This window comes from Mercenaria mercenaria, chromosome 10 (assembly GCF_021730395.1).
Source record: "Mercenaria mercenaria strain notata chromosome 10, MADL_Memer_1, whole genome shotgun sequence".
Classification (NCBI taxonomy): domain Eukaryota; kingdom Metazoa; phylum Mollusca; class Bivalvia; order Venerida; family Veneridae; genus Mercenaria; species Mercenaria mercenaria.
Genome location: NC_069370.1, coordinates 70,563,993 through 70,590,527, shown reverse-complemented (window position 1 = coordinate 70,590,527; position 26,535 = coordinate 70,563,993). Strand labels below are relative to the sequence as shown.

The window sequence follows — 26,535 nt, the reverse complement described above, 5'->3', positions numbered from 1 at the left end:
TGCTTTGTGTATATTGCTCTGCATTGCAGTGGTCTTGTTTTTATTTGGCAGATCTCTTTTTTGTACTTACAATAATTTTTTTTTTTGAATTACTTCCCTTTTATGTTACTATAAATAGCTTTTTTTGAAACTTTTTTATTATTGGCCGTAGGGAAAAACCGAGACCACTTTTCTGTGGTACAACATGGATGGTACCTCCAATTTTAAGGTGTATTTTTACATACCTATACCTGATAAGGATTTTTTTGTAGACTTTGATTTTTTTTTGTGGACTTAGATTTGTTTTTTGAAGTTTTCCTTTTGTTGTTCCAGTCCTTTGGGGCTACAACAGTCAAGTTCTTAAAATTTTGCTCAAATCCTATGATGTAAGCCTTCGGGCGTATATTGCCCCGCATGGCGGCGCTCTTGTTACACATAAATTACGAACTATGAACTGAACATTTTGTTACTAAACTTTGTTAGGGAAGGACCTTCATTAATGTTGGTAAAACTTGTGGTCCGACCCATTTGCTTTAAAAAATACATGTTCCTGTTTCCATATTTATTCTATTGTGTACTATTTATGTTACATGTTTTAAAAAGCAATAAAATATGATTAAATCGAATAATTACGAAACATTTTACAAAATGCAATCAGTTGAACTTCTCACGCGAAAACCTAATGATTAAAATCAGCAATATCTCAAAAATAACTTTTCTGTATCTTGGTTCTTCGTTAAACAATGATATTTTTTCACACTTTCATAGATTTAAACTGATATTAAATGTGTATTGAAATTCCGGCATAGAAATGGACACTGACTTTACATTAGTGATTACTGCGGTGTTGACAGCGGAAGCAGCGGTCCAGTACTAAGACTGCCTACGAAACCAAGGATAACGAGACGGAGTTCTTTATCTGAAAATTACGAATTACGGATCTGTGTTCAGTATACACCTATACACCTGAAAATAATAGAATTGCTATTTGCCGATTGCACACTTGTTTTCTATCGTCGTTAATATAAAGTAGACTAGTAAATATTCGTACATATGCATAATCTCTTAAACACTTCTTGTATGTTCTCTGAAATTAACTAATAACTGGCTCAACTGAGACACCATACTTTAAAGTAAATTCAGTTTATTCACCACGAGGTTCAAAATGCACGAGAGTCTCGTGATAGTGCATGCCTTTAATTTCACATGGTTGAAGTGTAAACAAATAGTTAAATTTGCTTCGTTTTAATTGTCACGGAAAAGATCGGACGGATTTTTATATTGGAATAATTATAGAACATAATTATATGCATTTAAAGTTGAAAGTTGATTGTTTCCTACAGGACGTAAAATTGAAACAAGTAAGCACTTTTACTTTTTCAGCAATGTTCCTCAGGTGAACTTTGACATTGTTTACGAAGAGAAATCGGTTTTGTGTCATCTTGAAATGCGTTGTTCGGCTGAAACTTATAGTTCCCGGAAAAGTTCTAAAATGGTTTATTTTGGGGATTTTTGTTTTATTTATAAATTCAACACAATGTGCAATATTTCCAGTTTTTGAAATTCAACTTTATTTTAGAAAAAGTTCCGATCTTTCATTAATATTTTGCCAGCGGATGCTTGCAAATTTTAAGTGAAACGGGTTTCTTGTCCAAGAGAGGTGTGTAAAGCGAAAAACTATCATTACACATTGCGTTTATTCTTTAAAAGTGAAGGATCGGTAACAGATTAAGGAGATCGGACAGTGAAAACTATACTAAATGGATATTTCTAACTATGAGTAAGGAGATATACATATTTCAGAAAGGAAATATGAGGTAAAAGAACAATCATATATTTTATTCCTTGAAATAAACATGGCGGCGAAATATTTTAGAAAAACTGTGCACGTGTTCTGCGCATTATAATGTTTAACGACATTTTCTTGAAAAAATAACGCTCGTGTACACTATTTTGGCATTTCTTTGATTTGAAAATAAATATTTTATAGCAATTTACGTTACATACGATACAAAAATTTTGCACCAAATATGTTCACTCATTTTCTTCCAAAGCACTGTGGAGATAGGGTTCAGCGTAGCTTTCATGCTCGCAAGTTTACCTACAGATATATCTTTTCAATTTTTATCAAATATATTTTATGTCCTTGCATTTCGAAAGCTGTTTCGAGGATTCTGATTTTTCATGATAAGTTCTAATTTCAATTTGCGGAAGTACCTTGTAATTTTGAAGGCCACAGAAAAAAAGATTTTTACAAGAAAAAAATATTGCAACTTAGCATTACATACATTTAAACTTGGTCTAGACATCAGGAAGTACTTTATCTATTTCCTGTCATTGAAATTATTCATGATCATTTGATAAGTGTTTTATTATTCTTTTAACTTGATTTTGTATGCACAATGTATAAATAAAGTACGTTTACGTACTTATATGTATGGATGTGCCAGTGCGCATTACAAATACTCTCATTTGTGGATATGGGGATATCCTAAGTGTTCCGTGTCTAGAAAGGTCAGTTCTTGAGTGTTTCCTGAGTATTAAGTACTGGGCTAATACGCGACAGGAAACCCAAGAGCTAACGCTTTACTTGGTGGGGAAGGGTGGGAAATCAGAATTGATAGCATTGTATAGTTCAATTAAGTAATTAGTCGCTACTAGTACAACCTCTCGACTCTAATCCCCAACATCCTTACGTTCACAGAACGATCAGTGACGTCACGGCCCTTTCAGCGCCACCTATAACACTGAGGATATGGGGATATCCTAAGTGTTTCGTGTCTAGAAAGGTCAGTTCTTGAGAGTTGCCTGAGTATTAAGTACTGGGCTAATACGCGACATGAAACCTTCGTCTACGCTCCAGATCTCTATATCCTCAATATTATTCCCATGACAAGACTTTTGCACTACAATATCCTCATCTCTTTATCCCAATACTCATTCCAGCATTAGTATATAAATAAGATAAAAAAAACAACAAATAATTGACAGCAAAATTAAGTTTAAAACAAAATACATATGAAGTTAAATCAATAGTTGACTTGTTTGCACAGCAAGTAAGTGGAAGGAAATGTAAACATTTTGTAGAAATACATTTCAGGTGTCCCCTCTTTCTCCTAATATATTATAATATTAGGTCATGCCAAATTGATTACAAGTTCGTCGGAATTTTTCAACAAAAAATATGGAGCGAACGTGTGAATTTTTTATTTCATTAAATGACACGTTTTTAAATAATACACGTACCACTGTGCATGACAAAGAAAATACTTATTCAACTGTTTAATGTAGGGTAGCTTGGAGAAAAGACTCCATGTGTACATCTTCGTTGGTATTGTTGAAATAAGGTGACTATTACGTTTTACTACAAACATGTAAAAAATGACATTTTGTCAAATACAGGATCAATGATTCTGCATTTACTGACTAAATCCAATGCCAAATCTGGTGGTGAACAACTTCTATTATGTAAACTACAATAAAACTCCATGTATTTTGAATGTACATTTTATTTGATACAATTAAATCACAACATAGTAACCCTTATGGAGCCCCTCTTGAATCTAATATATTCGTAGTTAAAATGTAGCTATTAGCACCCCCAAGTACGGTATTATTACTGCAAAAAAGTTGATGTCAGACAGAAAATAGTATGACACAGGAATCCATCTTATTATTTGAAAAACACTTAAAACTAATAATAATGTCAGCTTGCCTCATAAAATACACTTAATGAATCTCAAAATATAAAGAGTAACTAATTAATGTTGTGATATCATTAAATGTTACAGCACATTAAAATTAGTTTTTATATACCAAATGATATAATATTCAAAACTGAAATAAATTGATCCTATTAATGAGAGTTATTGAAAATTCCCCCTTTTAGGACCTCATTTATGTCATTTTTCTTAGTCTTTTATATGAAATGTGCATACAATGTAACTGAATAAATATTATATCGAAATCAGTACTGGTTAGGGTCGTAAATGAACTTTTTCTAAATTGTTTTCAAAAGGATATATATCTAATTCAAAGCAAGGATGAATATCCGGCAGGGAAAGGCACGTTCTAAAAACACAGCCTCCTCAAACATAAACCCGGCACGCGGACGCACACACGACCAACACACACACACACACGCGCACACCAAGTAAACACACAAGGACAAAACAAACAAATAAAGAAACACAGTGGGGCACCGCTTTGGAGCGGTCAATGGCAAAACCACCACTGGGGAGCTTAAACCGGTTTATGTTATTGTGCACCTAACCTCACTCTTACCCCCACCATGTTCAAAAGTCACAGGACAGTGTAAGTAAAAGTTATCCCCGCTACAAGTGAAACCCTAACATTACAATGAACAAAATATTGGTTTCATTTTGGGGCCTCGTTTTAGGCTAATTAAAATCAGCCAACGAGTGTCACCTCCTTTTTGGATTCTGCATACTTCAAAGTAGTTATATACAAGGTTCCATGATTTCTTCATAAAAGGAAACATTTTCCCCGTGACCTGTTTCGTCCCCACAGACTGGCCAACGGTTTTATTTAGTTGATATCTGTTGATCATTATATACTGGATTTTGATAGGTTCATTTCTGTAATTCCTGTTTTAATCTAGACAGATTATTTAATATTATATTTTTCTTTGGTCAGATCACGACAAAAATAAGCCTTCTAAATACATTTTCCTTCAAGTTACACTCTGTATTTATAGCTCACTGAAATCATGTAGAAATTTGAGTGGATTTTCGGAAACATGGAGGTTTTCAGTTTCCTTTTGTTAAAAGGAAATGAAAATTCAAGTCGACAAACTATAAAACATTTAATTATTTACAAGTCAATAACGAAGGAAGTCGCAAAGATGAATTGCCTTCCGGCAGCTCAGTGACACAGGTTCTCGGCTTACCAATACAATTACAATTGCTCGTGCAGACAAAAAGGTAAAAAAGTCTGAGTTGGATTCGATGGCTTCGGTCTTTTTTAATCTTTTTTTTTTTCAAACAAAAATCATTTTGTAATATCGACCCTTCGAGATGGGCTGGCTGGAACAATTATCTCTTACGAACATGGACAAATTGTAAAATTTCAAACCCACAGAAACATCAGGAAACGTCGATCCGTTGTTTTTACACCTGTGTAGCCAATGAAGAAAGTAGGTAACTTGGGACAGCAGCATCAATTTCCCAAAAAGCCAGTTAAAAGTTTGAATTATAAATTGACCTCAACTGACAGTATAGTCACACTGTTAGAAGAAGAACTAAATATTTCGAATAAAAAGCTAACTGTCATTGAAAACCGCAGAACCTAAGTAGCCAGGTATGCGGTGATATCAGCGCTAAATTGTCCCACGAAGAGAGACAAAATTATGATATATTTTTGCAGATATTTTGTCAGCACATCGTAGATATTAACCGTAAATATTAAATAACATGTTGCGAAAAGGTCTTTACAATTCAGCATTTTCTAACATGAGGTAATATCTTTGAGTCTGATGCTCAAAGAAGTGAAACGTCTGACAGGTTTTTCTACGCTTCCTCTGCCTTATCGTCTTTTATCTCTATCAAATGCATGGTCCATTGAAATGAAAAAATTGTGTCTTGTAATAGCAACAAATTATTCATGTTATTGTCAAATTATTGTTCTTGTTTTTCTGAATGCATTGTGCAATATCAAACATCGTTTTAAAATGTTTCTTTCACTGTGACATAAGTCAAGTAATAAAAAAACCTGCACAAAATATATATCACGGAGAAATCTCTGACGTCTACGTAATCAAATATGCGAAAAGGATAACGCTTCGAAGGTGCTGTCATGCAGAATCCACTGAAAACGCTTTAGAACGAAAGATGTTACGAAGGCAGAATAGAAAGCTGTCTCTATGAACTATAATTTTCGAAATCATCATTGTTTCAGTCTTATTAAAATTAAGATTGTGAAGAATAAGTCTAAAACAGTGACACACCTACATTTCGTCAGCATTAAGATCCGTCATCTCGATTGACATTACTCCACACCACCACATGCAAATGGCAACAAGTCAAGTACATTGAGAAACATAAGGCACAAACTTTTATGTTTTGACTAAATCAAGGGTTATAACTCTGGCCTTGCAAAGTGAGATATCAAAATTCAGGTGCATAAATTCACATGCTGGATAATATTCCTACATGGTTTCATAACTCGGAGTTTAACATAGATGGAACACAAACTTTTAAGCACTTTATGTGTATTTTTCACAAAGACAAAGGCCAAGTCTGCTGGAGTTAAATCCCACTCAGAACATAAGGTGCTCAACTTCATATGCTATATAACAATCACCTAAAGTTATAAAAAGCCAAGTGAAATACTTTTTAAGATACATACGAAACAAACTTTAACCTGTCTATGCATTTTTGACAATGGCCATTACTTTGGTCCGACAGACAGACATCCGGAAAAAAGTCCCAGGTGCACAACTACACATGTTTAATGATATTCTATGATGGTTCATGACCGCAGGTCAATTGCTATTTTAGATATGTACGATACAACATTTATGCCTTTTTATGCATATTCTTAATCAAAGGGCCATGGTTTTGGTCTGGCTGAGTGATATTTAAGTAATCTCCAGGTGCACAACTTCACAACTTCGGACATTCCTACATATGGGTATTTATATGGCTAATCTTTGTTCTTTCTATTGTTCCTTTAGCCACGTAAAGTGAAAATAGCCACATAAAAGCTTACGGAATGAATGACACCAAAGAAATAATACAGTTACCTAGTGTTCCTACAGACACCTAGGTACGCACATGTAAGAAGGACGGCAAGGGCAACTCTGAGTGCCCGCCCCTCCGCAAAAATGGGGTTGCGGAGAAAAAAAGAAACTCAAATTAAAATCAAAACATATATGCTAACGTTTAAGGAGTATGTGTACTGTAGTAAGAATGATCTTCTACTTAAAGAACTTCTAAGTAGGTACTACTGTAAAACGTCCTGTGCTCAAGAAGAGGTTTTCCCTTTTGGCAGCAAAAACAAATGGTTAAAAATATTTTAAACATTAATAAATTCATACGTTTACCACAATTTTCAAGCGATCTTGAGAATGATAATTTATCTTTGATTCTTGCAAGATGGCAATTATACACAGAACACAGAGCAGAGTGAAGGCCTTCACAATTTAATAAAAAAAAAACAGAATTAATTTGTCATAATAAAGTGGCAACAAGATGGTGAACGAGAAAGATGAATATGGGACATTGATTAGAAAATCAGAGCTTGGATGGTCTTGCAGGGTCTTTTTAACAAGTTCTATTATTTATTTACAAAGGAACTTGGATTGGATTTGAATTGTTTAATTTTACTTTTGAAGTAGAGCCAGATTATTAAATAATGATAGATAATCTACATGTATATGAACAGTTTACACCCAAACGCAGCAATTTTGAGACCACTTTCAAATTATCATAATATACAAATAAAAATATTTCAAGCACCTGTATACACAAGAACTTATTAGGGTGAAGATTGGTACCGGTAGACCTTTTACCTAAAAATGTGCACTTCAGTAATTTTTAAACAACTACATAAGCTGAAATATGTAAGAAGAGTCCTGAGTATTATTGCTGGAATCAAAGTCATTAAAATTATTTTTCAACTTGTTTGATTAAAATTTGTAGAATATGGAAGAGAATTAAATTGGTACTTCGAGCGTAGCGAGCAACGAATTGAATAGTCCATGATGTCTTTGAACTAAAACCAGATTATACTATCATCTTTCAAACTGACTTTGGTTAGGAATCTGTACGATATGAGAATTATTGAAACAGCTAAATAATTTTGGAACGTTTTATGGGATCATTTCTCGAATTAATTATTTATTTACTTTTACTGAGGCTGGACTATCTACAAATTAGTTTAACAGCAAGGTAACATTATTTATTACATTCTTTGCCTCCTCGAAAATCAGGTCGTCCCCTTATGCAAAATCTACTGTGACTGCATCAAAATCAATCGGACAGGGTTGAATCTGCCGATTCTGCACTCTTAATCAATCGGCTTTCTACGAAGACAAAAATGGTAAAGCTAACGGGTTCGTAGTTTGTATTTCTGTATTACACCCTCTATACATTACTTAAACGGCGAGCCATGATATTTATCTACTGTCTCTGTCTCCTCGAGAATCAGATCGTCCCCTTACGCGAAATCTACTTTGACTCCATTAAAAACAATCGGACAGGATGAAATCGATTCTGCATTTTCTACCAACCGACATAAAGCAAATGGTTGCGTAGCCTGTACGATAAATATACTTTAATAAACTGTAGAAACTACGTTATTTACAGAAATAAGATCTCAGCTAGTTATTTTCAATATTTAGTGCCTCAGTTTTTTCTTCTGTTGGAAACAAAACCAACAGAAGATGGATTGTCATGCTATTCTTTTTGCATAAAATAGTCTGGCTCTCTGAAGCCTGATGAATAGATGTGTTTAATTTGAATATGGTCATTGAAGCTGAAATCTGACATTTTACTGAAGATTTACAAACGCAGTAGACATTATAGAAAAGTTAATTTATGCCTTCTGTTAAAATGATATTGAAAAACAATTCTTGTGCTCGTGCTGGCGGACGCCCCGCAACAGCACATGGACACGACAAAAGCGTTTTTGTTCTGTCGCGTGGTCGTTTTGTCAGTCACGAAATCGGATGTTTGAAAAATATCCCTCAGATAATTCAGCAGCATTTTAAGAAAAGTGATACAATTTTACATTACATATTTATACGTTGTGTTCCGTTACATCAAAGGCTTTACGTAGACCTAGAGATCTATACAGCGCCTACGATATACCTATAATCAATTTTCCTTTTTCATGTATCTGTTACTTGCAATGAACAAAAACGAAATTCTTCAATAATTTGATTAAAGGTAGTTTGTTTATTTAAGTATCTGCCGGATGACTTAAGGATATCGGCATTTTTAGGATATTTTCTATTTTTATATTAAATAAATTTAGCAGACGTCATCAAATTGCACATAAATCTCGTATTTGATGAAGTTTCAGATTTTCAGGATAAATAGTAAACAGTTGACTTGTGTTTTCCACGACACCGATTTGAAGACAACATTCTTGTTATAATTTCAGGGGATTTCTCTGACCATATAATGAGTCAAATCAAATCAAGTCAGGTCAGGTTAAATAGTTTTATTTATGTTTCTTCATATGTACAACATCATTGGACAGTATACCGTTTAGATAATATAAATTATGTATGCCTTTCTTTACAGATATATGAGACAAAATGATTTATACATTAATTTTGAGTGCGTGATGATAATTCGATTATTCAAGGTCCGAGAGGAATCTGTAATGAAAATTGTAACATTAGTCACATGGATGTTTTCCATGAAACAAATCTTCTTGAGTTAGTGTCAACGAATAATGGGTACTCTACCACTTAATAAATGAATTTGTAAAATGAACATCTCTGGATTGTGAGTAGAAAACTTGAAGTAGTCCAACCTTTAATGTAGGGAGCATAGGATATAGTTCGTAGCATTCATTTAGGCGTATTTCTTTTTATATGTGTGTGAATAGATAATAAACTGTCTACAAATTTATACATGAATTAGTAGCATGAAGTTGTCTGGTTTGTTAGTTGAAAACTTGAGGCAATCCAGCCTTTAATGGAGGGAGCAAAGTATACATTGCTTATAATACGCGAAGATTTGCAACTTGATGAATTATTTGATGTGATTTAATTTCTTTATTCATGATTACCGATTGGTCTGTAAGAGTACATCACATCTTCCTAATAAATAGACCTATTCTTGAATTATAAAGATTTCAATTCAGCAGGGAAAGAAATGCTACCCTGAATTGGAATTGACTTTTTCTGCAATTTCAAGCAATTATTTACTTCATTGAACTCCATATTTTACACACAGATGGTTCCTTAAAGTATTGGCGAAAAAGTTGAATCTATATTGTATCTGAAGACAACAACAGAGTCTTACATATAATATCATCTAAAACATGAAAAATATAATCGCATGATAATAGTATTATGACAATTCTCAATTGTTTTTTCTTATTTTTGGTATTCAGCATAGCATGGTTACACTTAAGAAATGTAGAGAAAAATCATTTAAAGCTTAGAGTTTCCCTAAACATTTGCCGTAGTGAATATATTCTGTAATTACAAACATTTTGTAGATATAAATAGTAGATATAAATTCGAAGAAACGAAAAAACGAGTGAAAAGTTTCAATGATATAACAAAATCTATCCAGTTTCGTTCTCCTGAAAGACTTGTTCTTCGTCAGTACTCTTTTCCACTCGTAAATTTGCGTATGCCCGATCACTGTTGTTATTCAGTGTTGCTGCTGAAAATTAAAAATAAAGCTAGTATAAAACATATCGTGAAGTAAGCATTAACCATAAAGCAACGAACTCTGTTGATTTTAAGTGCAAATACGTAATTTTCTGAGCATGCCTGCAAAGGAGCTGACATCCAAACGCCTGTCAACCCGTCTTCATGTCTCGTTAACAGCAACTTTGGGTTAAACAATGGTAAAAAATAAATTTTAACCCTTAGCCTACTAGCGGCAAGTTATTTTGCCTTTGCGACCAGTGCAGACCAAGATCAGCTTAAAAGTTGGGTCGATGGTCTAGTGGTAACACGCTTGACTGTCAATCCAGAGGTCCGGGGTTAGAATCCCGGTCAAAGGCACTGGAAATTTCTGAGATTGCTCTTGAGTTTCTCCCACCTAACTAGAGGCCTGTACTGGTTCTTCCCAGGAAAGACGGCTTCGCGTGTATCGGTGCTATACACCGGGCACGTTAAAGAACCAGACTGTCTATTCGCAAAGAGCTAGGCTAAGTTAGCCGGACAGGTCTGTATCTAAAAAAGTTCTCTCTGTCTGTTCTGGGGGCTTTATCTCACTCTGTCCCTCCGGTCAGATCGCTCTGTGTCTGTACTAGTAGAGGATGATTTTGCATCCTGCGTGGCTGCAGTATATGTAAAGCGCCTTTGAACGTGTTTATCATGAAACGGGCGCTATATAAATCTGGTATAATAATAATAATAATAATATAGAAGTTCGTGCAGGCTGATCATGGTTTGTACTGTTCGCTATTCAGTTAGTAAATGTTCAGTAAACATCCCTTTAAATAATAAGTGATGCTTCCCAAAATGAATGATAAACCTGTCCATTTTAGAAATTTAGCAGGGTAAGGGTTCAATAATATATATATATACAGTGTGAATGAAATCTTTCGTTAACGTTAAACAAACTATTTAGTATCTAAATATATGATTCATTTTCAATATTCCGACTTTTTATTAAACACTACTTTAAATACCTGTTGTAAACGAAGTGTAAGTAGGGTCACAGGATTCATTTAAGAAATTGGTTTAATTTGACTGATTTATTTTTTCGGAGTTCATGCGTAATGAACGACAGTATATGGTCGACAAACTAATAATGGGATACCGTTCATTTTTGCACTAGCTGCGAGGAAATTATTTCTTGTATAAAAACGAAGACACTAATTTCTATTTTACGTAATATATTCCATGGAAATTAAACCTTTCGTTTACGTTAGACGAACTACATAGGGCTGATTTCTGCCATTTCGCGTTTTCGCCCCGCGACCCCGCCGAGCGAAAACACGAGAATTAACAAGATAAAATGGCGGGGGCGCGGGGCGAAAACTCACTATTTAGCGGGGGCGCGGAGCGAAAACACGATAATTAGCGGGATCGCGGGGCGAGATTTAGTAACTGGAATGTCGGGGCCCGGTGCGAAAACTCGACGTTTAAGCAGCGCTTATTATCGTGTTTTCGTCCCGCGCCCCCGACATACAAGTTACTAAATATCGCTCCCCGACCCCGCTAAACAGCGAGTTTTCGCTCCGCGCCCTCGCTAAATATCGAGTTTTCGCCCCGCGCCCCCACCATTTTAACTCGTTAATTCTCGTGTTTTCGCTCGGCGGGGTCGCGGGGCGAAAACGCGAAATGGCAGAAATCAGCCACCATAATATAGTATCTGAATTTATGATTCATTTTCAATATTCCGTCTTTTTATTTCATACTAAATTTAAACAGTACTGTAGATACCTGATTGGATGGAAGTGTAAGTAGGAGGTGTACAAACTGCCTGTTGGAGCTTTTCATACTGGGCCCTGCCGAAAAAATAAAACACACTTCAAACATTTTGAAAACTGTTCTGGTGATGTACAGTAAATTAGAAATTATACGTTGGGTATTTTCTTAGAAATAAATATTTAATAATATTTTTTTTTGAAATTCGATGCTACTCTGCTAATACAGCAGTCCTCAGCGAAACTATGTCAGAAATCACCTTACTAATAACATTATATTATTTCATACGATGCGATTCGTGGATTTGCGAGAAGTCCCTATTAGGTTTATACCTATCCGAAAGCATGAGATGGCATTTAATTCTTAGATATTTACTTATAAATTATACAGAGAAAGAGGGGAAAACCGTTTAATTTCGTATGCAATATTATCAAAGACGTCAATTTCCCTCATAATTGCGTCAATCGCAAAAAGAACCTACAAAAATAGCTCAGTCACTACCTGACTTCTCAACTTCTTAAATGTATTTCAGGCTGTAATATTTTAAATTCAAATCAGGCATAGTATTTCCATCGGAAGTGTATTAATTAAAAATCTAACCTTGGTTTGTAGTTTTGTCTATTTACAAATTTAATTAAATCTTTAATTTAGAATTGCGTAGGATAACATAATTATCGCTGTAATTCAATTACGAAATTATCATGATTATAATATTTATGATTATTTACCATTACGCAGCCCTTTAAATATTTGTCTTCCTGAATTTGTGCCTTAATTTAAATTTTTAATTTATGATTTTTCATAGTGACAATAAAAAAAACAAAAACAAAAAAAAATCTAAATGAATTATATCATTTTATGCCGAAAATCTTTGGAAGTCTATTATTGACAAAACGGTTTGAAAGTTCTTCTAATATGCAATTTTAGCACTATATCAGGAAAATCGCTTTAGAGGGAATCTGTAGTTACAATTACTTTAACTTAAGAAAAAGTCCAATTCCTGAATAAAACAGATAGCAGTATATGGATGCTAACACCTGCTAAGATGCATAGGAACTTGTTTTACAATCAAAATTTTACAATGAGTAGTTTCTCATTGATTAATAATTAATAAAAAAGCAAGATGTACATCACATTGTACTTACAAAATTATGCACTCAAATTTTAGTGAAAAAGCAAGCGGAGATTTGTCATGTAAGCAATGTTGCAAGGATATGTTTATTTAAAGGAATGCATTTAAACTTAGTCATTGTTAGGATATTTCAATTTCAGTCAATGTCAGTCAATTTGTCAAAATAAATGTAAAATAGGTGCATTTTATGATGCCATTGTTTTATATATAGCACCACACGGCATTTAATTAATAAAATACTTTTAAACAAGAAGTAAGCAGATATTTATTATGTTATATACCACAGAACTGAATGAATACTCCTTCGGTTACTTTGATGATAAGACATAAGACACGTGATATGGTACAATTTAGCTGCTAACGTATAAATCAGATTATGTTTACAAAAAAGGAAGGCCTCATTTTGATGTACATGCAATAATATAACACTACAAACCTGTCAGTTGAGCCTTCGGAGTCAGCTGAAACAAACAACGACATATTTATTTATAACCATTTTATTTAATTGGATTATTAATTAAAATCAGGCTGTACAAGGGTCTTTCTTGGTGCGATGTCAATTTATTTAAGTTTTGTGTTCATGAACATCTGTTGTGGTCTCGTGAATTTAAGGTAGCATATCTAACATAAGCAATATATATATAAACAACAAATCAATCTCTCTGAAAAGCGTACGTACAGTAACATTAATTCCCAACTAGAGAATGCTTTTAAATAAAAGCGCATGTCTCTCCCAAAGCATAGTTTTAATAAGCAAAGAAGTCAATAGGGGACAAGAGCAAAAATCAAAGAGACGCTGATGGTTGGCTTAGTGACTGAAATGCAATAGGATCATGCAAACATCCCAAGAAGTTTCAACAAGTGGTTCTCAAGTTCGGTAAATTTTAGAAATTATTGACAATACACACTACATGTTTTATGACTGGTTTCTTTTTATCATTAATCATACGCGGACAAAATAAATGTTTATAGATACAATTGCAATGTGATTTGATGAAAGAAAACAATCGAAACTAATATTTTTAGATGTGATAAAACACACATATCCTTTTCTTCTATGTTGGACTTATTTTACCGAATTGTTTGATCAAAATCAATAAAACTTCAAATAAGAACACCGTTTTACGTAAGCATCTTACTAAAGTATTAAATATTAAAAGCATACATTTATAGCCCATATGAAATCTAAGTAAGTCAATACAGCGTCTAGACGTTTTAATCTCGTTTGTGTTAAACATGTTTAATATCTAAAATAAGAGATTTTGCGTAATAACCAGGGAACTTTTCTCTTACATTAGGTTTTTAAATTTTTAATGCGTACATACGGCAACATAATTTGTTGTAGATGGGCGTCCAAGAACCACTTGATCTTTTTTCCGGTGCCATAACTTTTACAGTTCAATATAGAACAACAGTCTTTAAACAACTTTAAAAAGGGACTACCCAACTAATACTAGTAGTCCGTAAAGTTTAGTTGAAATTGGCATTGTGGTTAGAACATGTCGTATGTCGTTCGAAGCAACTTTGAGTTGGAGGTTGAAGTGGTTGAGTTGGGAGGTGATGCGGGAGGTGTACTGTATATGGCAAACTACTCTTTATACTTATAATTACGGTAAAATTCGTCAAAATCAGATAAGCTTTTAATGACAAAATGCACTGATAAGGCCTCCTAATTAAAAATCATCAAAAGCCAATACTTCCCCGTAGAACATGGAGGCAATATTCACAACAGCTCGTACATCATTATATTAACAGTTGCTGGCTGTAAAGTTTCATCAAACTCCAGATATTCGTTTATGAGATGGATGAGTTGGCAAGCTTTTCAAATTTTGAAAGATTTGAAGAATAAAATAAGGTTTCATTGAATTTAAATTGGACAGGATCGTTTGGATTATATGCACAACTTCACGGGGATATTTTTGCACTGTCCTGTGACTTTGGAACATGGTGGGGGATAAGAGTGAGGTTAGGTGCATCATAAACCGGTTTTAGTTCCCCAGTGGTGGATTTGCCACTGACCGTTCCAAGGCGGGTCCCACTGTGTTCCTTTATTTGTTTGTTTTGTCCTTGTGTCTGCTTTTGTGTGTGTGTGTGTGTGTTGATTGTGTGCGCGTCCGCGTGTTTGGTTTGCGTTTGGGGAGGCTGTGTTTTTAGAACGTGGCTTTCCCTGTTAAATATTCTTCCTTTTTTCACCTTATACCTATAACCATTGTAGTAAAGTTTTAACAAAATGAAACCAAAAGTTCAGGGAGAAAAGTGCTGTCAAAACATTTTAGAAAAATATTCTCAAAAATAAACTTTATATTCGTCATGGTTGTGTGGTTTCATCATACTGTGGTGAGATGCGTTTGCAATTTCTTAATTGAAGGTAAATAACGCACGAGTAATCATTCCAAAGGAACATTGAGGTGATGTACTCAAATAGACATTAAATCAATAATTCCAAGAAGCAGCGCCGACAACGTTTCCCGATTTAATAAATCTTCAGAGGGGTAAAACGCACACGAACACGCACACACGCACGCACACGCACGCACACACACACACACACACGTACGCACGCACACACATACAAAACAACAAAACTTGACAATGACATGCACTACTACTCTTCTTGCAAACTACTTCTTTGAAGCTTCGGTACTGTCTGAACGGCTGTATTGGTGCGATGCTAACCAGATACCATGACTTTAAGATTTAAACAAAAGTGAAATGCATTTACTCTGTAAAAAGCACATTAAAGGTTTTGATTATCCTGGAAAAGTTCCCTGTTAAGGGTAGTAGTTGTTACTTCATTGCTATATATCATTTCTAAGGTTTCGGGAAAACTTTTACCTTGTTTAACATCATTCAACAGGAAGTATTGAGAGGTGCATTTACCTTGGCTAAATATCTTGCAATAATAGCGGAACATTGGGCTACATTTGCTAAAAATAGATTGGTTAAGTATTTAAACTGATAGAAGAAAAGAAAATATTTAGGAGGAGTTAAAAACACAAGGACCATATGCAGGTGTAAAGTTATTAAGTCATATTGACACATGAAAATTAAATTTGACAAAAGGGTTTTGACAATATGTGCAAGTCTGGAGTTTCCACTTTCTATTTTCTGTTACGATAAAAACCAACTTTGATTTTAATTTATTGCACAGACTCTATATAGTGATTAAGTACCTACTACAAATTCTAATAATTTAACAATAGAAACTAACTTACCTTTCAGGGAATCATATACATACTTATTTTTCATTTCTACAGTATTTTGCAGATGTTCATACATGCCCCTGTAAATCAGACGATCTAGCTGTATTACTAAACAACTGCTTATTTCTACACAAGTTTGAAAACAGAATGATCAATGAGAGTAAATCAAAGTGTTCATTAAGTAAGCGCAAAAAATGATGTGATGTTAGTGATATTATTGGTCATATTCAATATATTTCTGTGGTTTCTTCTTGTACATATATAACTGGTGTCCTATAGCTCTTCCAATTACATGTATTATACAATTAACATTTATTCAAGACTGGTTCGGTACTGTGTAAAACACGCTAGGCTTGGACATATATCTCAAGTGAGCAATACTGGACAACAGTGCGTTATATGAGCATGGCGAGCAACTGTCAGTCTTAGTGTAATGAGTTCAAATCCTGTGTCCGACCCTATCATATCTATGACTTTCATGTGCAAACTTTATAGGTAAACAAATGCTAAGCTTATAATGATTTTTGGTGGTCAATTTATTAGAGAACATGCTTGCATTCAACATCCGTTGTTGAAAAAGTTAAATACTTATGAATTGTTTAAAATAAATAAACAGGGTGTTATAAAAATGGTCAGAGTTATTAAGATTGATATTTTAACAAAAGAATTAAGAATTAATAAAAAGGTGTCCTTTTTTGTTGGATTTAACGTCGCACCGACACATGATGGGTCATATGGCGACTTTCCAGCTTTAATGATGGAGGAAGACCCTATGTGCCCCTCCGTACATTATTTCATCACGAGCGGGCACCTGGGTAGAACCACCGACCTTCCGTAAGCCAGCTGGATGGCTTCCTCACATGAAGAATTTAACGACCCGAGTGAGGCTCGAACCCACATCGATGAGGGGCAAGTGATTTGAAGTCAGCGACCTTATCCGCTCGGCCACGGAAGCCCCTAAAATGGTGTCCTATGTCACATGAACTAATGTAAAACCAGAATCAATATCGCTACAGTTACGCTTACAAATTAAACAAATGGCCGAGTATTGCAGTGACAATACAGAAATCCCATACAAGTATAAAACGTTGATAGTGTTCATTCATTGTGGTTGCTGGCAAAAGTGTTAAGACTAACATGTTTCAAGGCATTTAATTGCTAAGAAACAAAAGCTAATTGAACTTAAAGTTCAAAAGTGACCTTGACCTACAAATATAGATCATGTACACGAAGTTTTGTTTCATCATGGGGAACATTGGTGTGCAGCACTAAGATAATCAATAAATGCTCATAAAAGTTGGGTTTTTTTACCTTCAATAGTGACCTTGACCTTTGACCGACAACCATGGTTCATGTCCACGACAAAAGTCTTATCATGGGAAACATTTTCTGTATAGTAATAAAAATCCTTTAGTGCAATTAAATGTTATGGGGCAAAAGCAAATTTTAACTGACAAGCTCAGATCATATATAGAAGCATTGTCACAAAATGGGGAACGTTTGCATGTATCATTTAGATAAACCATCATTGCAGATAAAAGCTATTGAACGAAAAAAAAACTTGACCTTCAATGTTGACCATGGCCTTAGACACACAAGTATAAATCATGTATGTGCGTATTTACATATTGCTCTCTATACACATACCAAATTTTATGAACCTCGCTTGAATAATTTTCGAGTAATTACAGGGTCAAAATTTGCGGACGGACACACGACATAAAAATGAATATTCTGGGGAAAACGCAGAGATCTTAGAATTTAAAATAAAGTTATCACCCTGTTTATCAGCATCTGTGATGGGACGTTCTGGAAAACCATAGAGTATAAATCACTTATTGACATACATGCTGTCTCAAAAGTAACACAAGCTTTATAATTAACAATGAGTCATCAATGAAAAATAACAAAGTGAAGCATAATTGGGAATGACATGTAAATAACAGTAGTTCTAGCATATTAACTTTAATGGTTAAAACACGGTATTTTACTCTTTGAAGACTTTCAACAAAATACGTTAAAAAGGAGTATAACGCTGGAAATACTGCAGGTAGACTGCAGCAGCAAGTTTTAATTGAACATATGAAGTATTGAGGAAGATATTGCCATTTCGATATCATACACATGGGTAAATCCTTCGATCCAGGTAACATGACATGGGTTTGCCAACTGGATAAATTGGGTAAATATTAATATTTTCGGTATACCATTACGATTATTACGTAAAATAACAAAAATGCCCAAAATTCTTATTGAAGATTAACGGGTGTAAAAAAAAACACTGACGGGAAATAATTTTCACTTTTAAATGTAAAAAAACGTCATTAGCATTGCCCAATAATGCAGTGCTATTTCCACGCTTAAGGGGAAATGGGACAGTTGTGTGTTTTTTTTATATAAAAAAAAACTCGCATTCAGGGGCAGATAACTCAAAATAGCACCGGGACCCCCATTTTTTGCATACATTTGTTTCTAATATGATGCTGTATGATCATGCAAAGTTTAAGAAAATTCTCTCAACTAGTTAAATGTTTTCCTTCTTCCTGCCTATATAACAAGAGCTGTCTGATGACAGCGCGCTCGACTATTCGAAGAATTGATTGAAGAATGGGGTCAAAATATTTCAGACAAAAGAAATAATAGATTAGACAAACAATGTTCCTGTATTACTTTGATTTCGATAAGTCTTGCACTAAATGGCAATATATGAGCCAATTTCAAAGTCCAAAAAGGGCCATAATTCAGTCAAAATAGTTACGTACTCTTGCCTACAGATGGAAATCATAAAGATAAACAAGTGTTCGAAGTTTAAAAGCCATATGTCAAATAGTTTTGACAAAACATAGACTTGTATGAAAACAGAACCAATTTCAAAGTCCAAAAAGGAATATAATTCAGCCAAAATAGATGACAGAGTTATGTTCTCTTTCCTAAAGATAGAGACTATTATACTAAACAAGTGATAAAAGTTTCAAAGCCATATGTCAAACACTTTACAAAAAATATGAACTGGTACGAAAAACTTAACCAAGATTTCTAAGTCAAAAGGGGCCATAATTCAGCCAAAATCCTTGGTGGAGTTATGTACTCTTGCCTATAACTGGACATGGTGATGGTAAATAGGTGTTGAAAGTTTCAAAGCTTTGTCTCAAAAGACTTTGTCAAAATATGAACTGGTACGAAATATTAACCCAGATTTCTAAGTCAAAAAGGGCCATAATTCAGCCAAAATCCTTGATGGAGTTATGTGCTCTTGCCTATAACTGGACATGGTGATGGTAAACAAGTGTTGAAAGTTTCAAAGCTTTATCTCGAAAGACTTTGTCTAAATATGAACTGGTACGAAAAACTTAACCATGATTTCTAAGTCAAAAGGGGTCATAATTCAGCCAAAATCCTTGATGGAGTTATGTGCTCTTGCCTATAACTGGCCATGACGATGATAAACAAGTGTTGAAAGTTTCAAAGCTTTATCTCAAAAGACTTTGTCAAAATGTGGACTGGTACGAAAAACTTAACCAAGGTGTGACGCCGACGCCGACGCCGTGGTGAGTAGGATAGCTCTACTTATTCTTCGAATAGTCGAGCTAAAAATCCCACACAACTGTGGAATTTTCCCTTAATAACTTAACAATCAACTTGCAAATGTGAAATCTGCTAGCAGTGGTCGCTGAGAGTAATTAAAAATGTTTAAACATATGAAAGCATTTGTTGCCAAGTATTTCCCAATAAAAACGGATTTTCCCAGCTGATCGATGGGTTGGATAACAGGATGAAACACCATTTCGTTAATAATCAATAGATACGAACTAAAAATGTATGTTTTCTATTCCAAATATCAAAATAGATTTTCGTACAGATAATTATGCTTTGAAATCTAACTTCAAAATATATTTATAGTAAATTATTCGGTAACTTTTTGATAACTTACGGTGTAGAAGACTGGTCATTCTGTCCAATTTCTGGTTGAGGTCGTGATTGTATTACATTGTTACCAATGGTACTGTGATATGAAAAGTAAACATCAACAACGTATAGTGACTGAACACACTGAGGTATTTTTCCGAGATAATTTTTTAAATAGATTCTTTTGGCACTTACCTCAAACGTTTTCAGTTAAAGATATAATATATCTTGTAGCCAGTGAACTATTGGCGGGCATTTTATGAAATACAATTAATACGGTTATACTCCTACTGTTTTTTTTTTGTATGTAAAAGGTAAAAATGTTACCTATTTTCCGTTTGAAACCTAGTTCTGGGTGCTTCTGAAATCAAAGATTAGACACAGTTGATTAAATAGAACAGAACAATAGCTTTATTTCGACTTAGACATACATTTTATTAGTTGATAAGGTTGTAAATATCTTTAATGATAAACTGATCAATGGGCAAATTGGATACCACTTGAGGACACGCTGTGTACTTTTGTTTAATTTATTTCCCACATAGTTAAAATTACTCGTATCACTTTGTCTATAGAATTACAAAAAATTAATAAAGAAATTGTCATACAAAGACATTGACAGGAAGTGCAGCGTAGATGAAGCATAACGCTGCAGTGTAGAATAAGCATAACGCAATCTTGCAAGTTTTTTAAATTATCTCCCTTTAGTAAATATACCTGAAACGTTCGAATAATAATAAATAACAAGCTTGGTGAAGAACACTAAATATTAAACCATAACTCTTGAATATATATTGATCACAGTAGTTCTTGATAACATTTTTGGCCTTTTTTACACGAAACATTTGCTAATGTGGGAATTATCGTGTAACATAAATAACATTAAATGTATCTTAGCGTATAACTGGTTAAGACCTGCAAAATACGAAGGTGCTGCTAAACAGGAGAACTGGACGTCAATTTTCCGCGGATTGTTCAAGTTTGATTTAACTTGCCGAAAATAAGCGTAATGCAATATAAAATAATATCATGTGCAGTAGCTGGCAATATTAAGTTAGTAGACTCGTGACGAAAAAAATCAGAAGGTTCGGTAAAGGTGCCTTTCTTCTTTTACACTCGTAATAGGAAATTTATACAGCCACTGTACATATAATTCAAGTGTTGCTATCAATTACCGTCTGTTGTTAACTGTCTTCGCACAATGGCAACAATAATAACTACTCCAAGAATGACCACAGCAACAATCACACCACCAATTGCTCCTGCTGTTAAATCCCGTTTAGTCACTTTATTGTCAGATATTCCCTCGTCCCCTGCAAAATAATTACATAATGCACAACATATCTAGCACTATTATTAATTAGATAAAAAAGTAAGTTTTATCCAAGAAATAATATATCTCATTTTATTGATTTGTCGCTGAGTAAAGCATTGTTTAGAGTTCAGATGCGAAGGAATTGTATTATGAGGGCGCAGCCCAAATGATATAATAATACGCATCTGAACGACAAACAATGATTTTATTCAAGAGCAAATCAGAACATGACGTCAGAAAAATGAATTGTTGTATAATAATTCACTGCTCCCAGTCTTCTTTGTTTAATAGGAAAATGAATCAGATCGTGTTAGGATAAAAATCCTCTTTTTTGTCGAATCGGATGCATAAATAAATTCTACAGTATTTCCAATTTAGAACATCGACTAGGGCTTGTCGCTTACAGTAAACAGTTTGAAACATTCTGTCTAGGTTATAATAACGGCGGTACATAGAAGAAGACTAGTTCAAACCTACCTCTTCAACGCATACAAAAAGTCTTGTTAAAATGTATTTCATCATTTAGAATTGATTCATTTCTGTATCAACGCATGGTCATGGTTTGTATCAGTTTAATGCAGGTCCTATAAATGATGCTGCATCTAAACTCCAGTTATTGTGGTTTCAGAGAAAAAGATATGTTTATTAAGGCCCTTTCTATAAAGTCTTACTTCCTTGGTGGGACAACGTTTGGCCTAAACGTCATGATTTTTATAGCTTCGATTCAGGTCTATGAAATGATGCTATAAATTGAATATCTAGGCTAAAGCTATTTTTTTCCGAGAAGATGTATTAAGTTCCTCATGTAAAACAACTGGCACACGTGTCGGGGTCATCTTTGACCGTAAGGTCATGAATGACGTTTCAACCTCTTTTTTGTATTACACAAAACTAAAATACTCATCGTAAACGGAACTGATATCCTTACAAAATTCATATATTCAACAAGAGCTGTCACTATTTGTGATAAATTCCCCCGAGCAATTAATTAGTAATTTTAAAATCCCTTTGTGAATGGCAGAGTTGTGAACCTGGACACGAAACAGACCGTGTTAGCATTTGGCTTCTAAGTGTGACCTTGACCGTAGAGCATTATTATGGGAAACATATGTCAAGTTATTGTAAAACCATTTTATGAATGACAAGAGTTACAGCCCGGATAAGAATTTACATGGACGCCCGCAGAGACGCACGGACTGACACACGGACACTGCGACCTTCGGGGTATAAAATGAAACTTTAGACTCCGGCACAATGAACGTTTGACATAGATGTGAATTTATGGGAAAATATCGGTGACTACAGAATTATGCGGAGCGTAAAGTCTATTTCTTCTGTTATAGTTAAAACGGTTTAATTTTGATTTACAACACAAGGTTTCAAAGTACTGTATTGGTACGTACCTCCGTTTGCATGATCACCGCCACCTGAAATAAACATGCTGTAATTTTAGCTCATTTGCCAATATTCGAATCGCTATAAAAGTTTCAACAAATGATGGCGACGATTGCGCTGTTTCTTATCCTAATAATACTGTCAAAGCTTAAAAATAAGTGCCATCCCTAAAGCTTAAAAATAAGTGCTATCCCTATCGTTATCAGTTTTATACTTTTACTGTTATTTCCCTCTGTATTTTACTTCTCAAGCGGGCCCTGTGAAAATGACATCTTTACTTTTAGCTAGGTCCATTTAGGACTAAATTAGCAAAAGAATGAAATCTATACCATAATCTGTTTAGATGCTCAAGTTTTCATTGAACAATTACGGAAGGTTGAATCACATCGAATAATATAGTACAAAAATAAACTATAATGCATAAATGATCATTAAGTTACCAATATTCCACCACAAACCTCACAAAAACACGCACACAACAAAACAAGAGGGTCATGATGAGCCTTGATCTCTCAGCTGAGCAAAATGAGCTGCATAGTTCAAATATCAAACTGGTGCTAAAATATTAAAAATGTAGGTCAGTAGGTCACATTCATGGTCACTGAAAGTAAGTTTTAAGATCGGTGTGCAAAATGTATATCATCCAAATCTTTCAAAACAAGAAAGTTGGTCAGTAGGTCAAGGTCACAGTCAAGTGACCCCTAATTACTTGAGGTCATCAGGTAATTATAATTAAACAGTCTTTGAAATATGATCAGATAATTTTTAAGTATGTTTTCCTATATAACTCATATAAAAAACTAAATGACACCGGGGCGGGGCTTAAAATGGGCCATGGGAAATGATTTGAAGAATCTTAGTAAAGGACCACTAGACAATGCCACATGTAAAATATCTAAGCTGGTACCTCTCGGTTTCAGAGAAGAACATTTGTTTATGTTTTTCCTACAGTTTAACATATTCCGATCGAGAAATCTGATACTGGATAAAGCTCATTTCGCTATAAAAGTTCCTATCAATGATAGTGACGACTGCACTGTTTCTTACTCCAATCATACTGTCAATGCTAAAAAAGTAAGTATCATCCCAGTTATTAGCAGTTTTATACTAGCTATACTCGTAGTTTCCCTCTCTATTTCAATTTTCAAGCGGCTCTGTGAAAATGACATCTTCACTTTAAGCTAGGTCTACTTATAGAATCTACGCCATAATCTTTTTTTGCTCAAATTTTCATTGAAAGATTACGAAAAGTTGATTTACGTCGAATGTTGTTGCAAAAACTAAAATGCGTAAATGATCATTAAGTTATCGATGTAGCACCTCATTCCAAACCTCATAAAATAATCACACACAAAAAAAAAACAACAACAAGAGGGTCATGATGACCATGGATCGATCAGCTGAGTAAAATGAGCTATATGTTTCAAGTGTCAAAAGGGTATTAAGAAAGGTCAGAAGGTCACATTCATGGTCATTGAAAGTCAGTTTTAAGATCGGTGTGCAAAACTGTATGTGTTATCCAGTCTTAAAAAAACAAGAAAGTAGGTCAGCAGGTCAAAGTCACAGTCAAGTGATCCCTAATTTATTGGGGTCGTCAAGTAATTGTAATTAAATAGTCTAGGAAACTTTTCCTATGTAACTCATATAAAAAATAAGTGACCCGGGGCGGGCCTTTAAATGGACTGTGTCATGATTTGAAAATTTTAGTAAAGGACAATCCACATGTAAAGTATCTAAGCTGTGTGGCTGTCGGTTTCAGAGAAGAACATTTGCTTATGGTTTTCCTGTAAAACTCAAGGGACCACGTGGCGGAACCAATATTGACCCTGGGATCATACCTTGAACAACCTTAGTAAAAGTCCACTTGACAATGATATATATCAAATGTCTAAGCTCTAGGTCTTCAGCTTTTGGAGAAGAAGATTATTTGAATTTACAATATAACCATATCGGGAAATAAGTTCCGTCCCCTAGCCGCCATGTTTTTTAACGAAATAGAATGGCTTAAGCAATTTTGGTAGAAAGTCACTTGTAAACCACCTGGCATATGCGGCAGGGCAACTTACTACCACAAGGTCATGAATGCGTTTAAATCGCTATTTTCTATTTCACAAAGCGCAAGTCCTCATCATCGGAAATTGAACTAATATCCTTAGAAATTTCATACGTTCAAAAAGTTCCTTTAGGGCACTGTGGCGCGGTGAAAGTGAGATATAGGTATGAAAGTATATCGCACAATGTAGTAAAGGGTGACCTACATCTTCATCATATAAGGTCTCCCAACCTTAAATTATCTATAATCTATAAAAAAATTATATAAGCCAAGTTTCATTTTCTGAATTACAGAACAATCCAAACTAAATTTAAGTGAGCTTCTACATATATATATATTTCTAGTAATGTTGGCGCCAATATTTGATCCCAGGGTCATGAGTTTTTGCAAAACAATAATGTATATGACCTTGGTTAAATAATTATTTTCGAATCTAATTCTTTGATGAATAGTTTGTTCCTGTTGCGTAAGAAGCACTATATTTTCAAAACCGGTAGAAGTATATTAATCTGAGCCAAAAGGAGAGATCATGTTTGTATATAAATCCGTTGTATTTTCTATTTTTAGAACCGATAAGACATTGACCGGGTGGGCAGACGCCGAACGACCAGATTTTTTGTTAACAATGATGTTTTCTAACGGCCATAACTTTGTTAAAACACTAAAAATATCAATATTTTTATCAATGGAAAGGTTATAAAACAAGCAATTTATTCATCACATTTAATTATTATTTCGAAATGAAATGGATTAATGCTGGATATATGCTTAACTTACAGTGTTTTTGTAGAGGTTTTGAATATCACTAAAATATATGTCACTTAAAACGGTTATTCATTTTAAAAAAGATATTTGAATAAAAAAATATGAAAATTGTAAGTATTTCAAAACTTTTTGAATTTTGAAAATCCATAAATGAGCGAAAAAGTTATTAATTAACAATTAAAAAGTTAAGAAATTAAAAATTCCGATCCCATACACAAACAATGTATAAACATTAGTTTTGCTCACCACCAGATAAACAGATGTTAATTTTTATTTATTTATTTACCAGATTTATATAGCGCCCTTTTCATGATCAATTTCACGTTCAAAGGCGCTTTACATAGTTCAAATGCAGCCACACAGGGTGCATAATTCATCCTCTACTAGTACAGACACAGAGCGATCTGACCAGCGGGACAGAGTGAGACAAAGCCCCCACGACAGAGAGATCAGAAATCAGATACAGGCTTGTCCGGCTAACTTAGCCTAGCTCATTGCGAATAGACAGCCTGGTTCTTTAACGTGCCCAGTGTATAGCATTGATACACACAAGGATTGCCTGGGTTCCTGACCAGTACACCTCTAGTTGGGTGGGAAACACTGAAAAGCGTTTCTGAAAATTCCCGAGAAGCTGCCGGGTATTGAACCCCGACCTCAGGATTGGAAGGCCACTGTGCTATCCGTCCATCTTGTGTGACG

General features: G+C 34.4%; 2 protein-coding genes across 6 annotated transcripts in view; both read right to left on the bottom strand.

Annotated features, from left to right (window-relative positions):
• Positions 1–26,535, bottom strand: part of LOC123561328 (heterogeneous nuclear ribonucleoprotein A2 homolog 1-like) — a 192,476-nt gene that overhangs the window by 21,669 nt on the left and 144,272 nt on the right. The gene's annotated exons all lie outside the window — the stretch shown is intronic.
• LOC123545187 (uncharacterized) overlaps positions 9,151–26,535 on the bottom strand; it is an 88,620-nt gene continuing 71,235 nt past the window's right edge. For 3 of the 5 annotated variants that reach the window (XM_053553313.1, XM_053553311.1, XM_045331525.2), the window contains 8 exons: positions 23,027–23,050; positions 21,484–21,621; positions 20,636–20,669; positions 20,334–20,405; positions 16,415–16,482; positions 13,636–13,660; positions 12,083–12,147; positions 9,151–10,346 (listed from right to left, as the gene is read on the bottom strand). In XM_053553313.1, the coding sequence (XP_053409288.1) occupies positions 10,246–10,346; positions 12,083–12,147; positions 13,636–13,660; positions 16,415–16,482; positions 20,334–20,405; positions 20,636–20,669; positions 21,484–21,621; positions 23,027–23,050 (527 nt within the window). In that variant the 3' untranslated portion in view covers positions 9,151–10,245. Of the gene's footprint in view, positions 10,347–12,082; positions 12,148–13,635; positions 13,661–16,414; positions 16,483–17,713; positions 17,792–20,333; positions 20,406–20,635; positions 20,670–21,483; positions 21,622–23,026; positions 23,051–26,535 lie in introns of those variants that run through there. The other 2 variants (XM_053553312.1, XR_008372847.1) reach the window with 2 other exon arrangements.